At 35.3% G+C, this 18,959-nt stretch overlaps 1 protein-coding gene across 1 annotated transcript in view; it reads left to right on the top strand.

Moving 5' to 3' along the window:
- The window catches only part of Spt6 (transcription elongation factor Spt6), a 651,062-nt gene that overhangs the window by 485,636 nt on the left and 146,467 nt on the right, over positions 1 to 18,959 (top strand). Inside the window, exon 32 of the mRNA XM_090401053.1 lies at positions 11,871 to 12,011. Within this exon, the coding sequence (XP_090257179.1) occupies positions 11,871 to 12,011 (141 nt within the window). The remainder of the gene's footprint in view (positions 1 to 11,870; positions 12,012 to 18,959) is intronic.

Below are 18,959 nucleotides of genomic sequence, written 5' to 3'. Positions count from 1 at the left end.
TGCACATGTTGTTATACTTCTAAATAAATCCGCTACAAATCTGCAAGATTTCCTGACCAAAGTGAATAACTGTTGTAATAGATATGGTATGAAGGTCAGCATTCAAAAGACAAAGACAATGAAAATAGGCAGAAACATTGAAAATATCAACTGCATTGTGATTGGAGAACCTATAGAACAAGTAAAACATTTCAGCTACTTAGGCACAATTTTTAGTGAAAATAGTAAATTAAATATGGAAATAGACAACAGAATCAGCAAAGCTGGTATGGTGGGAAGTCAATTGAATAAATTCATATGGAATAAGAGAGAAATTAGTCGCAACACTAAATTAGCTGTATACAAAACAGTGTTCAAACCAGTTTTAACTTATGGATCTGAGAGCTGAGTCAGAAGTAAAACACTTTACCAAAGACTAGAGACTGCAGATATGAGAGTCCTGAGAAAGATTATGAGAATGAACAGGTGGCATGAATGGCAATATCATATTAAAAATGAGGATATTAGGAAAGAACTTGACATTGTCAGCATCCAGGAGTGTGTTAGCAGAGCTAATCTTAGGTGGTATAGTCACTTAAACAGAATAAGCGAGGAAAGATTAGCAAAACAAGTGTTCTATGCTGGGTTGGCAGGAAAAAGACCCAGAGGAATACCAAGATATAGGTGGATTGATACGGTACAAAGTGCCTTAGAAGAAAGAAATATAAGATCTGATAATGTTGGAGTCTTGACAGGTAACAGACTGATTTGGAGGGAAATTGTAGTTAGGAAGTTGGTAATGATGTAATTTTTCATGTATAATAGTATTATCATATCCTGTACACCCTTGAGGGTATATATCAGGAATGTGATTATGATGATGTTACTTTTCCCTAATTGAAGATCCACTTAGAATGTTGCTTTCATGTTTGGGGTGGTGTATCAAAAAGCCACAGTCCCTTTAAAAATTCCTGATGCCATTCAAAAGAAAACAGTTCAGATAATTGATTTTCCCCATTTCTCAACCTCCCCAGCCACTGTCTTGTACATTAGTTGGTTTCTGCATTGTGCCTTTTCTAGATTCTTTCATGAGTGCTGTTCCACTGAATTGATGTATATCATTCTTCCTATTTCTGCTAAATCTGCTCCACTGAATTGATGTATATCATTCTTCCTATTTCTGCTAAATCTGCTATAGCATGCGCAGCATCTACCGAAACAGCCAGTTTCTGCTAAACAGGTAGAAAATTGTAATTTTTTTTTTCTTTCCTTGGATTACAAAGATCATGGTGCTCCCTGATGAAATTGGGATCTGGGAAGCTTGATGGAGTCTATATTAATTATCAAAGGATTTCTGAAAGAAAGGAGAACAATGACTAAATGGAGAATGAAGTGAAGAAAGGAAGAAGGTAGGGATAATGCAAGATGCCAGGTTAAAAGTAGTGGAATTGTTACGGAAAATAACTTCATTTCATTCCATAGCACTGTCCATATTGGGGATAAATAGATGTAGAGGATTGGGTCATGTGTTTTCTGTGTTTTGCGTGATATGGAAGAGAGAGAATGACCAAGTGTTAATATTGTGCTTTTGCAGATAAGCGAGTGATTAATCAGTTAACATGATTTTTTTGCATTGTACGAAATTTTACATTACGCAAAATTTTTTGTTGCTGAGCTGCAGCGGTACTTGTCAGTGTTGCAGGGCAGTGCCAGCAACACTCGGCAGTTGACTCAACGCTCTCATCGCAATGGCATGTGCAAACTCTGTTCTCTTGCTCAATCTTTTCCTTCATTTTGCTTTAATTTGGATACTTATAAGGCTTTATATTCAACCCCCCCCCCCCCCAGTATGGAAAAGAGAAAGACTGATAAAGAGAGTGACAGTTAGAGGTAAAACTGGAAGTCATTAAGAGACATGAAAGTGGCGCTAGTAATACAATGATTGTTCTAGACTTGGGACACAACTAGTCTACAGTTTGGACTATATTAAATAAGAACAAAGAATACAAAGAACAAGGAAAAGTTGCTACTGCTTCTTTAAGCATGCAGATCACCCAAAATAGAAGCCATTTAATTATCGAGATGGAATGTCTTCTATCACTCTAGATTGATGATTGTAACCAAAAAAGAATGCCTCTTAGTACAAGGAATATTCAGACAAAAGCTCTCAATATTTTTACCTCATGAAAGAGACCAGATTTCAAGAGGAATGTGAAAGCTTTACTGCGAGTTTAGGATATTGACCATTTTAAAATCGAGCTGAACTGCATAACATAAGAATAACTGGGCAATCTGCTAGTGCTAATAAAGATTCTGTGGCCAAGTTTCCTGAAGAATTGCAATGAATAATTCAGGATGGTGATGAAACTGGTCTCTTTTGGAAGCGTATACTGATAAAAGCTCTCCTAGGTAAAACGGAAACATCTCAACTAGGATATAACGTATCTAAAGATTGTCTTATGCTTTTATTAGGAGCCAATGCTGAAGACAACTTTAAACTCAAGCCTATGTTAGTTTATTGTGTGCAAAATAAGAACAGTGTGCATGTGAAGATAAGAGTTCGAACAAGAAGAGAATGTTACGACTAAGAAGCTAACTGCAATAGAACTTGAGCTAGTTTTCAATCACATTGAGCATGCTAAGGAAATTTTGTTTGATACTGATCATGATATAGAGTGAAGCTTCAAAATGTGCTGAAATCTTGATAAAGCAGTCGCTAGCTATCGCAAATTGCATGACAAAATGAGAAAGCTTAGCATTATTCAAACATCTTTATTATTTTTTTTTTGTAGAAAAGTAGCTTAATCAAATGTTTAGACATTAAATAAAAATTTAAGCAAACGATTTTTAACTTTGATGATTTTAGCCTCTAATATAGCTTATACTGTATTTTTTTTTTTTTTTTTTCAAATTTATGCTAACTGATGGATGAATTATAATTATTCCTATTGTTTGTTGTATTCACTTAGCATGCATTAATTGATAGATTAATTAATCATGTTAAGTGAGGTTTCTTGTATTCTCATGGCATGTAATCTGGTATCATTTATTATCACTAACTATTTATTTAGCTAATTTCGTTTCTAGAGATGTTCTAAATAAATATAAATCTATCATACTTTCCAATTTCACCAACAAGCACCACAATCCTTTTAATCCAAAGCAAGACACTTTCTTGTCCTTCTGTCTTTTTTTTTTGTCCTGTTTCATTACATCTGCTGCTCCTCCATCACTTCCTGTAACCACGAGTGCGTTCTGACAAACTCTAGACAGGTCTGCAAACTGTTGCAAAAAGAATGTGAGAGGGAGAGCCTTCCTACTAAGGTCCCCTATATACTCTTTTTTTTTCAGGTCCCTGTTTTAGGGTTGGAGACCCCCGAATGTCCCACGTGCATGCTAATGTCAGTCGTCATGACCATTGCAGGCCAGCAAGAGTTCCTTGTTTCAGGGTCGGAGACCCCCCGAATATCCTGCGAATGTTCTGGCGTCAGCAGCCATCACTTTCACATACATAATCCTCTGTAATTCCTTTTGCTTGGAGCATAAACACTTCAAAAATAGGTCATCTCTACAATTTCGCTCCAAGAATTAAATAAAGTGCACAATCTTAACGACTATTTTATCATACAATTTACAAGCATTTTCATTTTCCTTTTCATTTACATTTTTTCATTTTCATTTACCAGATACCCACATGGGTATCTGGTAAATGAAAATAGGAAACAGTAATATAGAACAAGTAAAGCAGTTCAATTACCTAGGATCAATGATCACTGAAGATCTAGACTATTTCGAAACCATCAAACACAATCATCACAGAAATTCCTGCTGCGATGATTTGATGCGATGAATTCCTGCTGTGGGTTTACAAAAATTTTCAGCAATGAGTAGTCTAGAGTTATTTACCGTATGAACAACCTCTGTAAAAATCAATGATAAATTAAAGGAACTTCTGCTGCATCGAATTTTATACCTGCACATTATATATTTCATAACCCCTATCATTCTTCTCTTATTCTTATGATATTCCTTCCATGACAACTTCTTTTTATGAATCTCTTTCTTATTAAGTTTCAACATCCGTTTTACTCCAATCCTATTTGTTTCTAGAATTCTATGGACACATTCAGATACTGCTTCGTTTAAGCATCTTTTTCAAATCTTCCCATGAATTGCTGATATATTTCCCATTCATAACTGATGCCAGTGGACTAATGATAGTAATCTTTCAGTTTGTCATAGTTTCCAGCTTTGTAGTTTAGCATATAACCACCTAATTGAAACATTGATATAGTTAGTTACCTCCCAGGACAGTACAGCATGATCACTTTCACCAACTGATGGCAAACCATTCACATTCTTAACTGAGATCCTCTTCTGGTGCCATGATCAAATCTAACACTCTGACCAAAGTTCCTTCTTTCACATGCTGTTTTTTTTGAGAAAGTTGTCTCACAACAGCTAAATAAATTCTCCTTCATTCTTATCATGAGATTTCTTTTTTGCCCAATCAGTGGTTGGATAATTTATCACATTACAATTGCTCACATTACAATTTTAGATCTAAATGAAATAGCCAAAGATTATGGTATGATAATATCAACAGAAAAATCAAAAACTATGGCCTTTAAAGGACAAGATCCAGCAAGAACTAAGATAACAAGATCTTAAAACAGGTGAATTCATTTAACTACCTAGGATGTATGATCACATATGAAAAAGATATAAATATAAAAGATATAAAAATTGCAAAATATTTAAAAATAACAAGTGTAATTAACTCTATATTTAAACCAAACCTAGTTCAAAAACAAACCAGACTAAAAGTATACAATACATTAGCCCTACCAGTCTTATTGTATGGAAGTGAAATCTGGACAATAAAACAAAAAGACAAAGATTAATAACAGCAGAAATGAAATTTATGAGGAAAACTGCAAAGTATATTCTATTTTAGGCCTGCACACATATGTCCCATAATGATATTTATTTTGGCTCATCTGCCTGATTGAAATTAATTAATCATACTGGGGAATATGAAATTAGACTATTGGAATTAAATTTTTACTAAGACTCTGCATGTTTATGTTCATGCGATTAATGTCACAATCATTTTTCTTTCAACTTGACAATAAATTGCATTTGGAGTTATTCCCACTGTCGTATTTAATAGCAAATTATTACAATCATTTGGGGGTTTTGTTAGCGCTGGTGTCACTGCAGGGAAATTCAAAGTTACATCTTCGTGATAACGACTTGATGTCTAAGAACGAAAACGAATTGTATTACAAAAGTTGGCCATGCCTTGACTGGCTTTGGCAGTGTAGTAGTTGGTTGTAGCTGGAGCAATACATTACATAACTGTTATCATGACCTGCATTATTGTGAGTTTTTCATCATTAGTTTTTTGTAATTAATATTGTCAATCTCGACACAATGAGCTTAAGTAAAAAGCGTAAAATAGATTCGGAACATCAAGCATTTAACCCTGAGTAGACATACACTAAGAATATTTCACTGAGAATAAGCGTGATATTTTCAGGGAAATTATTAGTAAACTTTGTGTTTATGTTTAAGTTATTTTTATTTAGAAATTTTGTAGCTATATCTGTTTGTAAATAATTTTGATTATAATTTTAATTGTAACTCTCTAAAAAATTTAAATATGCATATTAATTAGTATTTACTGTTGACCTACTAACAAATTTACTTAAGTTTAGCTGCAATAGACTAGTCTAAGATTCAAGGTCCGAAGTGGTCTGGCCCTTGGTCAGGTGGTCCAGTTGGATTTGGCCCTCAAAGACAATCAAGTTGTGCAGGCCTGCTCTATTTGATCACAAAAGAAACCAAGAATCAGTAATAGAAAAAATTAAAAAATATAAACATAAATGGATGGAACACATTCAAAGAATGAAAATAGAAAGATTACCAAAACAAGCCTTAAAGTACAAGCCATTAGAAAAAAGAAAACCAGGATGTCCTCTTAAAAGATTCAACGATGACTTCTAAGGTCGGAACAGGCCACACTAGGCCTAAATCCTTAATGTGCATGATGATGATGACCATGACAATTGCTCGCTTATTACTCATCATGGTAATTTGGAGATTCATTTCATCATCTGCAGCAGCTGAACCACCAAGTTTATAGCAACATCCCACTATATATTCCATCCTGTTAGTCTCGACTTCATGATAGATTTACTATACCATGTTACTTTTTTTCCTTATGTTCTGACTTATTATTAGTATAATCATTCATTGTTATCTTACCTGGATCTTCTTGTGCAGTTTTTTTTTTTTGGTCCTATCTGAGTTTCTTTAATTGTTTCTCAACTTTTTCCTAATTCTCTTGTTGATTGTCTGATAATTTGTTGTAATTGGGATATTTTGAGCACTAAGTTATCCTCACTTACAGCAGTGTTGCAATGTTTCTATTCAACTGTATCAAGGTTTCCATCTCCAGCAGCTTGATTAACTTGTGGAGCCATTTTAAAAACAACCTAAATTTAACAGTATATCTATAATTATGTTACTAGACTTAATAATATACTAAAATACACCAATTAATTTATGAAAACTCAGTTAATCAGAAAAAAAAATCGCTAATTTAACAGGCATTTCCTAAAACACACACAAAATAGCCTCAAACCGGACCAAATTCAGTATCCTTTATTATTATTATACAGGTATCCCCAGAGAGTCTAAAGATTCATCATGAAACGTCCCACTCCTCTCATTCACCACTCTCCAAGTAGAAATACTAATTTTCATGCCCTTGCTAATCACTTTCATAAACAACTTTCTAACTCATAAATCTTTATTTGTTGTAACTCACATATCTTCCCTTGATTTCTCATTCCTGTCATGTATAGATAAATTTCATTTGCATCAGTTCTGTAGGAACCATTTTAGTACCTTATGTTTCTTTCTCTCATTACCCCCTCTTTTTCTGCCTTTCAGCTAATATTTGTAACTCACAAATCTTCAATCTCCCCTTGTAGTAGTGACCATTCATCAGACCTGTTAGCATCTTGCTCACTCACTCACATATGAATCCTTTCCACACTTCAGTTCCAATAAACAGATATAACCAGATCTGTGCACACTAGTCCAGATGTGGCTGTATCAAAGCCTTTGTGTTCTTATCACTGTAAGTGATCCTGTGAGCTATTTTTTCCATTTTTGTTATATGCTCTCTGAACTTCAACTTGCTATCCATCATCACTCTAAAAATCCCAACTTGATGAAATTTCCTACAGTCCATTTTTGTTAGTATACAGAACTTGTTCTCTTTTCATCCCAAAGTGCATATCCTTACTTGACTTTGTCTTGCTCGACTAATTTCTTATTTGATTATGCCATCTTTACCCTGCTGTTAATTTTTTGCCTGTGCTTTATACTGCTCATGAGCCTGCTTGATCACCCTTCTCTTTATATTCCCTTCACAATATGTTTTGCTGCTCCTGCTTAATGGAACTATTCATTCATTCAATCCCCTACCTGATTTATCCACTGTCCTGGATATGCAGTTTGATACTATTCCCTACAAACATCCTAGGCACTGCTACCATCTTTCCTTGCAAATTCTTATGCCATGGTGCTGCTCAGGTTGCCTCCTAAATATGTTATAATGACTCTCATTTATGGCAACCTCCCAGGTCAAGACTGCATGATCACTCTCCGGTTAGAGACATAATGGATCCCATGGTTACTAACAATGTCCTCTGTAATTTTTGCCTGCCCATGTGTGTGCATGAATAACATTTTGTGTACAAGTTTCCAGACTGTGTATATAATAATGTAATATTTCTCATAGTACTGTTGTCCTTTTTCTTCTGGCTATAACCTGATATAATTACATGCACTAAATTAATTGGCTTAAATCTGTGTAGCTACAAAAGTCCATCGCCATTTGCATGAGTTCAAGTGAATTTTTATGGTGGAGTTCCCTGAAATCTTAAAATTATTTTAAGGCCTCCTCACAGTTCCAGTTTATCCACACAGTGTAGACTAAAAGTAACTAAGAATATATTATTATTATTTAACACCTCTGGGAAGTCAAAAGACTCATTGAGGGAGGGGTATCTACTTTACAACTCTGTCCCCACCACTCAATCCACCAACTACACCAATGCAATATACTGCCCACCACCACTACCACTAGTATTTTCAGCCACAATCACAAACATCCATGCCCACGGCAGGATTCAAACCTGCAGCCTTTTGGCTGCAGAGCAGATACGCTAACCACTTGCCAACCAGGCAGGCAATTAATTTTAATATTAAGTTGGAACGAGTTAGAGTAATATTGGAGTGGAGACATTTGGAGAAAGTACTAAATAAAATAAGTGATAAATCATACTTGTACACCTAATTTGTTTTATAGTGTATTCAAAGATTACTGGCTGTAACTAAAAAAAAAAAAGTCTGAAAGCATAAATTTTGTGTACACAGTTACCAGTTGTGTGCTCTCTTTTTTGATTGGTGCACATATGCATAACTTAGAAGGAACCTAGGTTTCTAGCCATCTCCATTACATACTATCTCTGGTAATTATTTTGCACATGAAGAGAAAGAATTTCATTTCTTTCTCTCCCTGTCATCTTTCCTTCTTCCTATTTATTTCTCCATAGTTGAAGTCCACTTTACACTCCCTGGTCTATAGGTAACCACCCTATATATTTTATCCTGTTCTCTACCTCTCACCATATAGCTACAAATGCACTGCCTTCTATATCACTGTCTTCATGATGATTTCCTGCTCTTTTTGGCTTCTTCTGCTATGATTAGCAGAACTCCTCCTACCATCTTGTTCTCCTCTAACCTCCCTAAAAATACTACACCCTCCCTTTACATTCTGTTCCTGTAACTATTTCATTCATCATTCCTCCTAAACATTGATTCATTTGCTATCATAACCCACATTTTCATTTCAGTCGTATCATACCATGGCAGCAAACTTAAAATTTTTGCCTCTCTTCTTTTGTACTTCTCCAGTCTCCTATATCATGCTTGCCATCACTTTTCATTCCTTTCTGCTTGCCAAAACAATCGACTCTTTACTTTTTTAATGTAAATTAAATTTGCACCAACAAAAACGTGTTTTCATCACACACTCGTCAAATGCTCCTCTTCTCATAGAATTATTACATCTTTCCTCCTTATGCTCTCCTTCTTTTGCTCTTGATGCTTATGGGTGTACGTAAACTTTTCATCATAAAAATCATAATTATCAACTATTGAATTCACTTGTAAATGTGAATATTCACTTTGCATCTGGCACGAATGTTAAAGCTAAGCCAAATGCTAAATAGTACCTTCAAATGAAATGCATTTGAACATGTGATTCATATGATGCATTTGACAATGAAATGTGTTACCAATTTACCTTGATGGATAGTAAATGAATAATTGCTATGTGTGACTTAAATTATCTGAATATGGATTGGGTAGTAGACAATAATTATGATAAAAGCGAATAAGAATTTATTGAGCTGTTGCAAGCAACTTTCTCAAGCATCATGTAATAGAAGCAACTTGAGGATATCTCAGTTAAGGTTGTAATTATTTTGTCACCAGTTGGTGACAGTGATCATGCTATACTGACCTAGTAGCCAACCATATGAATGTCCCAATTAGGGCAGATTACATGCTGAACTACAAAGCCTGAAATTATGACAAACTCAGGAGAATAGTATTGTTGGTTCCATGATATCAGTTACTGAATGGAAAGGATATCATCAGTACACAGATGCTTTGAAAAGATGCTTAGATGATATGGTATCTGAATGGGTCCCTGAAGTTCAAAGAAATAATAGTATGATAGTGAAATGGAAGGAATATTGTGGGAATAAGAGTGATAAGAATTAGGAAATATATAAATAGTAGGCCAGAAGATTTATGAGTGTTGTACAGAAAGCTAAGTTGGGGTATGAAAAGAAATTAGCTTCAAAGACTAAGGCAGCCCCTAAGCACATTTTATTGTTATCCTGCAATTAAAAAAATGAATGAATGCAGAAGATACCCTTGTATCAGAAGCAGATGTATTAGTTCAGATAATGCGTGTGCCCACTTCAACGAGATCTATATCAACCTGGTGTATGTAAGATAGTGCGAAATGCAATCACCACATTAGACTGCATAAAAATGAGTTCAACCACTGTTGCATAACCTGAATAAGAATTTGGCAGTAGGGACAAATAGGATATCAGCACGCATATTAAAGGAATGTTTGGCCAAATTGGCTATGCCCTTTATGTGTTTGTATAATTTTATTCTTAGCTCAGGAAAGATTCGCAGTAGTGGAAAGACTATGATAATCCCATTGCACGAGGGTGATTCAAAGACTGATGTGTCTGACTATTGACCTATCAGTGTCTCTGGAATGATTGGGAAAATTTTAGATTAGTTAGTAAGAATTCACGTACAGAAATGGGTGGACAAACAAGTAAGGAATGGCATTGGTTTACTAAGGGAAGGTCATATCTGAGCAATTTGCTCATATTTATAATAATGTTACAGCTGAATTGGATAAAAGGAATAGATATACCCTATGATACTGTTGGACTTTGCTAAGGCATTTGATAGAATATCACGTGAAAGATTTTTGCAGAAACTGGAGAATATGTGATTGAAATATAAATTATTGGCTTGGATAATAAGTGGGCAACGGATGGACAGGTATCAGAAAATGGTATATGGTGGATGTGAATCTGTCAGATTTCAGGCAGTCCTTGGACCATTGTTGTTCATTCTATACATTAAATGATATCAGGAAGGACCTGACAGATGTTCAGTTGTTTGCCAATGATTGAAAGATAGGCAGGGAAATCAGAGATGCTACTGATATTCAGCATTTACAAGATGATTTGAATTGGCTGGAAGTGTGGGCAAAGGATAATGGTGGTTGTAATTCACTGTTAGTAAGTATAAAGTTATGCACTTTGGCATGGTGAGATATCTAACTGCATATTGCATTCGTAGGATTATGCTTGGATTAACCGCTGAGGCTAGAGTTTTTGGAGTTATGGTAGATAGAAAGTCAAAGTTCAAGAATCACAACAAAAATATTCCAATTACAACTCAGAGGATAATTGCAATGTTGAAGTGCAAATTGACATGCAAGGATATGGAAGTTATTTTTTTTCTGTTTACAAGGTTTTCATATGATTTCATCTGGACTGCTGTCTGTAAATTTTGTGTCTTGGGTTCCAAAGGGATAAAGAAGCTGCAAAGAATATTTACCACAATGATATCAGGATTATGAAATGTGGATTACAAGAATTGATGAAGATTATGTTGACTATCAACACTGATAGACAGGAGAAAGAGTGAGTGATGTGATAGAGGTCTATAAACTTGTGAGTTGACATTATAGGATGTCAGTTGATAAAATTTACTCATTATATGGATGGTGGAGAGAGGATAAGGGGACATCTGTGGGAGTTAAATTTGTGTGTAATTAAAAAGGGGTGAGAGCTATATTTTTTTATGTTAATGAGTGGAACAATTTGCCAGTTGTGTCTAGTGTGAATGGGTTTAAGAGAAGGTATGACAGCTAGTGTTGGATATATGTGGCCTCCCTTGATGATTCCTTGCCTTTCTGGAGTCATCCTTTTATATTAGTTGAAAATAACAGAAAAATTAGGATTATTTTTTTATTTTAATTTTTGTATGTGTAATAATAAAATGTGTGCTAATATCTCATGTAACATTGTCATCATTTACTAGACCACTTGTATTTTTGTTGTATGTTGTAAAGTATTTTCAGTTAACATGTGCCAGTATTATTTCATGCATAGTTAATATCTGTTTAAAATTTCTAAGTTGACATTAATACTACAATCTTGTTATCTATACAACAGTATTTGTATGTTTGTTTTCATCTTCAGGTATGGAATCATTTTGATGCTGGAAGTTGTCCTGGTCAGGCAATGGGTGTCAGAGTAAGATTAGACAATGGTGTATCTGGATTTATTCCGACCAAAATGATTAGTGACAAACATGTTACAAATCCTGAGGAGAGAGTTAAAGTAAGGAAAATGTATATTAACTGAAGCAACATTTTTTTCATTATACGTTATATGGCAGATATTTTATAACATTTTAATAATAAGCACAGGTTTCTCTGTGTTGCAAACAGATGTGAACTTTAAGCTATATTTATATTGCATTTTTCTTGTTATTATTATTATTATTACTCTGCTAATATGTGCATGTGTATTGATGCCTTGCTAAAACTTTCTGTGGAAACATTAGTATATTAATATATATTTTATGCTCTATATATACAAGGGTGGTCTGAAACGTTCTCGACCATAGATGGCAACACCATCGGCAATATTTTTCATTTTTCTAAGTTAGTACACCTGTCATAAGCATCCATGTGAAATTGCAAGTCATTCTATCAAGTAGTTTGTTTTATACAGCTATCTGAAGCAAAAGTGGTGTCTGTATACCTTGAAATGGATAAAATTCAGTATTGTATGGTTATAAAATTCTTTGTAAAAGAAGGCTTAATGGCAAAAGAAATTCATTTGAAGTTCTTAAAAGTTTATGGGCACTCTTCTCCTTCATTTTCGACAATTAAGAAATGCACTGCCAAGTTTAAATGGGTCTTACAGATGATCCATGTGAAGGATGTCCAAAATGTGTAACAACATATTGGATGACTGGCGAGTCAGAGTGCATGAAATTGCTGAGACTATAGGCATTTCAAAAGTTCATTTCATTTCATGAAGAATTGTAAACGAAAGAGCTTTGCACAAGATGGGTGCCGCGCTTGCTAACAGCAGATCAAAAATGCCCTCTCATGAAAATGAAAATCTCTGAACAGTGCTTGGAGCGTTTAAAAAAAATAAAACTGATTTTGTGTGTCAGTTTATTGCTATGGATGAGACTTGGATTCACCATTATACACCAGAATCCAAACAGCAGTCAAAACAGTGAACAGAAGCTAGTTGTTCAGCAGGAAAGGCATCAGTGTTTTCGGATGCTAAAGGCATTTTTTTATTAATTATCTTGAAAAGGGTAAAACAATAACCTAGGAATATTATTCCGATCTTTTAACCAGACTAGATGAAAAAATTCATCTTTCATCAGGACAATGCACCTGCCCACAAAGGTGTTTTGGCAATGGGAAAATTAAGGGATCTGCACTATGAATTGTTGGAACATTCATCCTATTCCCCAGATTTGGCTCCTCTGACTTCTATCTCTTCCCAAAACTAAAACTGTTCCTTGCTGGTTCAGCATTTTTCTTCGTATCAAGAGGTGATTGCAACTGTAGAGGGGTATTTTTCAGATGTTACTGAGAACCACTACAGGGATGGGATAATGGTGCTGGAGCATTGCTGGAATAAATGTATTAGTCTTAAGGGAGATTATATTGAAAAATAAAAATAATTTTGAAATTATAAATTCTTTTTTTCATTGTTAGGCCGAGAAGTTTTCAGACCATCCTCGTATATGTGCCAACACACACATTGTTCACTGCACATTCAGTTGAAATATAGATGCCAGAAAATTTTCTGTCCTCTTGTAATTTTTGGAGAAGTCTGCTAACATCTTAATACACTGAATTCTTTAATTTGGAAAACATTGTTGGGCTTCAGTAATAGTGGCACCATTTTGAAGGGGAGGGGGACATAAATGTACATTATATTAGTGTAATGTGTGAAATTTAGGAAGCTGGAGATCAGTGGACACACACACACCTGTAGATACACAGTCCGGTCAAAATATTTTGCTCCTTCGCTTCCAGTTAATTCATAATCAGTTATTCCACTCCACAGGATGCATATCACATCATAATGAAAGCGGGATACGTGTTACCGGAGTGAGGAGGATGGTTCATTTGAAGTTGCTGATCGGCATGGATAAGAGATGTGATCTGAAGAACTTTGAAAAAGGTATGATTGTATGGTACTTTTAAAGGTTGGCCATATCCAGGAAACTGCCAATATTGTAGGCTGTTTGCATAGTGTTGCATTTAGGGTGTTTTAAGAGTGGAAAGGTGCTGAGCAGAACGAGCCAGGCTTATGATGGGCATCCACGCCTCATTGTTCATGGTTAATGCACATTACCCCACCTTGTGTAAACCCATAGATGAAAACCATTGAACAACTGACCTTGAAATAGAACCATGGAGGCAAATGGCAGTGTTTCCTGGACCATAATCCAATGTATTCTTCTCCATGTATACCTCCAACATGAGTGCTCAAGGTACTCATGCTTACATCTAATCATGAACAACTACATCAGAGTTTGCATCCTAGAGATTTCATTAGGCTCTGGAAGACTGGAAAAAACTTTCCTTTTTTGAGCAGTAGTAGGTGGAGGGTCAGGCAAAAACATGGGAAGAGGAATCAGTGATATAGTCCAGCCAGAAACTGACAGGAGGTGCAGTGCTATGGCATGAGGATATTTTCTCTGGAATCTCTTGTAGCCCTGATACAAACAGATTGTACTATGCTGCAAAGTGCCTGTCTTAATCAGGTATACCCCTTTATGGTAATTGTTTTCACAGATGTCTTACATCAGGTAATGCACTATTGCACATTATCAATGTCATTTGAGTGCTACTAATTATATATTGCGATTTATCCTTTATCCAAGTGTTAGCAAACAAAGTTTTCACCTGAAGTACTTCCTTAATGCATAGTATTATACATGTCTACAAGGAGATTAGCTTGGCATCATGGGAAATACTAAGGCAAGTGATGAGAACTTGTACTATCTTTACCACGAGATGCCGTGGTCCTGAAAATACTTCAGGTGCAAATTTTGTTTGCTAACACTTGGATAAAGGATAAAACCCAATATATAATTAGTAGCATGGCCAAGTTAATAAACTTCCATAAACTTATCTTTAATCCAGAGAATTTTAATAATAGGGTGTGACACCCTTTGGCAACTTGTATAGGTAAATATGACTTCTCCATTACTTCCACCTTAGTATCACCACCTCTGGGTCTGGCTCCCATCGATGAGACCTCAATAAAGGTCAAAACCAGTCTGGGTAGTGGCATTTCCCTTAATGCATAGCATTATACATGTCTGCAAGGAGATGTGCTTTGCATTATAGGAGATACTAAGGCAAGTGTGAACTTATACCACCTTTACCACGAGTTTCCTCAGTCCTGAAAGTACTTCAGGTGCAAACTTTGTTTACTAACACTTGGATAAAGGATAAAACCCAATATATAATTAGTAGCATAGCCACGGTGAAAAAACTCCCATAAAATCATTTGAGTGCTATTCATCAAACATGACAGGAACTATGTTATCATATCTGTGAATTTGAATTATATAGAACAGTGTTTCTAAGCCCAAGGACCAGTAAAATGCCTAAAACAATTCTACGGACCACTAACTTATGGAGGCGTAGCTGGGGGGGGGGGGGGGGGATCTGCCTCAGGTAGCACTTTTTTGACGTTTTAGAAATCTTGCCATACTGTCTATAAAACAGCAACTGAGTGATGAAATAGACTTTGATGATTTCGCGAACAGAAAAACAAGAAAAATAACATTTTAGAATGTTGGAATTAAAATCTATAAAATAAATATAGTGTTTTTAATTTATTTCCCAATACATCGTTTTGACTTTTTGAAATTTTTTTTAAAAAACCTATGCAGGAATTATCAACATTTCTGAAAAATTGTGCCATTTATAACATAATAAATCTAAAAGAGTGTTTTGAATACATATGGAAACATAATTAAATTGGAAGTAAACGATTAAAAATGTATCATCATTGAACAAAGTTTTAATTTTTATTAAACAAATAAATAATATGATATAATTTGTTACTACTTACTTTTAATAAAATGGTCGAGCTTCTCGGCCCTTGCGGAGTTGCTGGATATTTGGCTCAATATTGGTCAACTTCAGTCAAAGATCGGCACACACACACACACTAAGACGATTTCAGTATTTTGTTTTTATTTGAAGGAGCGATGAAAATCCTTTCTCACAAAGATAGGTTGTAGAAAACTGAATGACGATTTTTCAGTGCTTCTTCAGATAATTCGGGAAATTCACTTCTTACCGAAGGCGAGATCCAAAATCGAGCCAATCCAAGATCATAGAATTGCATTTTAAGTCCACTGTCACGTGAAAGCTCAATTAAATGAACTGTTCCTTTTTAGATAATGAAAAGTCGTTCTCTTGACTGCAAGTCAAATGGATCGCGACCCACAGAAATTTCTTATAAATGTTATTTGGAAAATATGTTTCGAAATTCCGTTTCAGATTTTTGAGGTGGTCACAAACCCTTTCCAGTAACTCGGAATCAACAAAAATATCATTTTCCACTAAAAAAGATTCCAATGTTGGAAAAGGTGCAAACTGCCTGTCTTTTACATAATTAATCCATAAAACTAGTTTTTTTCTCAAATACCTTTATTTTGTCGTAGGCATCAAGAACAGTTAAAGAATTTCCCTGAAGGGAGAAATTTAGTTCATTTAATTTAAAATGCTGAAAGAAGCATAGTGTTGATAACCATGCTTCGTCAACAAGGAGTGATGCAAAATCAGAATTACGTTCATTTACAAATAATAAAACTTCGTGCCTTAATTGAAATAACCTTGTTAGTACTTTGCCCCCCCCCCCCCCCCCCCCGGAAAGCCAGCAAATTTCAGAATAAAGCAAAAGTTGTATATATATATATATTCACTGCCCATTTCATCGCAGAGTACTGAAAATAACCTGTTATTTAACGGTTGAACTTTAATAAAATTAACTAGCTTTACAGTGTTGTCTAGCACAGTTCTAAATTCTGGTGGCATTCCTTTGAAGGCTAACACTTCCTATTTATGAAACAATGTACCTTATTCATATCTGGAGCTATTTCCTTGACCATAGAAACTGATTTTGAAAGTTTATTTTTCACTTGGTTAGAGTATATATAATACATTTTTAGTTTAATCCTTTATCCAAGTGTGAGCAAACAAAGTTTGCACCTGAAAGTATCTTCAGGACTGGGGTAAGGAGGTACAACACCAGGGCGACTCGTTGCAAAGGTGGAGCAAGCTACCAACACTCCTGCCTCAATATCTCCTATAATGCAAAACACATCTCCTTGCGGATATGTCTAATGTTATGCATTAAGGGAAGGGCCACTACCCAGACTAGTTTCGACCTTTATTGAGGTCTCTTCCTCAATAAAGTTGGTAGCTTGCTCCACCTTTGCAACGAGTTGCCCTGGTGTTGTACCACCTTACCCCAGTCCTGAAGATACCTTCAGGTGCAAACTTTGTTTGCTCACACTTGGATAAAGGATTAAACTAAATTTATTATATATACTCTAAACAAGTGAAAAATAAACTTTCAACATCTTTCTCTAAATCCAGAGTAATTTATTAAAAAAGGGTGGAACACCATTTGGCAACTCCTATAGGTAGAGATGCCCTACGAATGCTTCTGCCTGGTATCTCAGCTTGGGCCTGGCTCCCACTGAAGAGACCTCAATAAAGGTCAAAACTAGTCTGGATAGTGGCCCTTCCCTTAATGCATAACATTAGACATATCCGCAAGGAGATGTGTTTTGCATTATAGGAGATATTGAGGCAGGAGTGTTGGTACTTGCTCCACCTTTGCAACGAGTCGCCCTGGTGTTGTACCACCTTACCCCAGTCCTGAAGATACTTTCAGGTGCAAACTTTGTTTGCTCACACTTGGATAAAGGATTAAACTAAATTTATTATATATGACCATAGAAACAACCCCACTATGCCTGTCTGTAAGGGTGTGAGCTCCATCCAAACAGAAGCCTATACATTTTTCCCGCTGGATCTCTTTGTGTATTATGTAATTATTGAGAGTATGAAATATTTCTTCTCCTGTTGTTCGGGATGGCAAAGTTCTGCAAAAGAGAATATCATCGTGAATGTTGTTATCATGTGCATATCTTATGTAACATATTAACTGCGCATCATTTGTAACATCAGTAGTCTCATCTATTTGTCACGCATAATAAGAGCTCTTCTTAACTCTTTTGATTAACTGAGATTCTATGTCACCTGCAATATCATTAATTCTGCGACCAACAGTGGCATTTGAAAGAGGAATCAAATCAACATCTTTTAGTAACTTGTTTCCAAACAGTTTTGATCACATCTTTTATAGCTAGAAGTAGCAAATTTTTCCCGATAGAATGGGGTTTCCCTGTTTTCGCTGTGTGCAAACTTAAGAGATAGGATGCTTCCATTGCCTTCCTATTAATGGAACCCATGGCTGAAACTATATCTTTCCCATGAATTAATGTCCCTAAGCGTCGCTGAAAAAATTCAATTGGCTTATTTTTCACATCACAATGTTTAGTTTCTAAATGTCGTCGGAGTTTTGCAGTTTCATGCACTTGTTTGACAACACATTCGATAACACAAAAACACACTGAGGTTTCTGTTCACTGTCATCTCCACACCAAGTAAATCCTAATTCCAAATATAAACTGTTATATTTCCTATTGTAGTTTTCTTTGAACTGCTTGTTTCTTCTACTTCAATAGTATCAGATTTACTCACCGTTACAACACTTGTATCACAATTAAGGTTAGCATCACCTGTTTCATTTGCTCTTCTTTTCAAAGTCCTCTTTCTAAGCCACTTTTCTATTATTAAAAAACATTTCCGAAAAAAATATAAATACTGGGGTTAACTCAGGACACACTTTGTCCAAGTATCACTTAGCACTTCTGAAGATATATATACTGAGCCTTGGTTGAAGGAGGGAAACCTTCAATAATAAAAATCAATAAACAACATACAATTGGTTGAAATGTGGATGACACATGTTCACTTCAAATCTGACAAAACAGCAAGGGAAGACGGAAGCAATAAAACTATGTTGCTTCCGTCTTATTATTCTTCATTCTGCTGCTAAATTTGTAGTGGCAGAATGATGAATAATAAAAGAGGGGTGAAGTGAACAACAATATAGTTTTATTGCTTCCGCCTTTGAACATTCTGATGCTATTTG

Source organism: Typopeltis vanoorti, chromosome 11 (genome assembly GCF_054136105.1).
Source record: "Typopeltis vanoorti isolate ZY-2024b chromosome 11, IOZ_Tvanoo_1.0, whole genome shotgun sequence".
In the NCBI taxonomy this organism is placed as follows: domain Eukaryota; kingdom Metazoa; phylum Arthropoda; class Arachnida; order Uropygi; family Thelyphonidae; genus Typopeltis; species Typopeltis vanoorti.
This window is presented reverse-complemented; position numbering and strand designations above follow the sequence as displayed.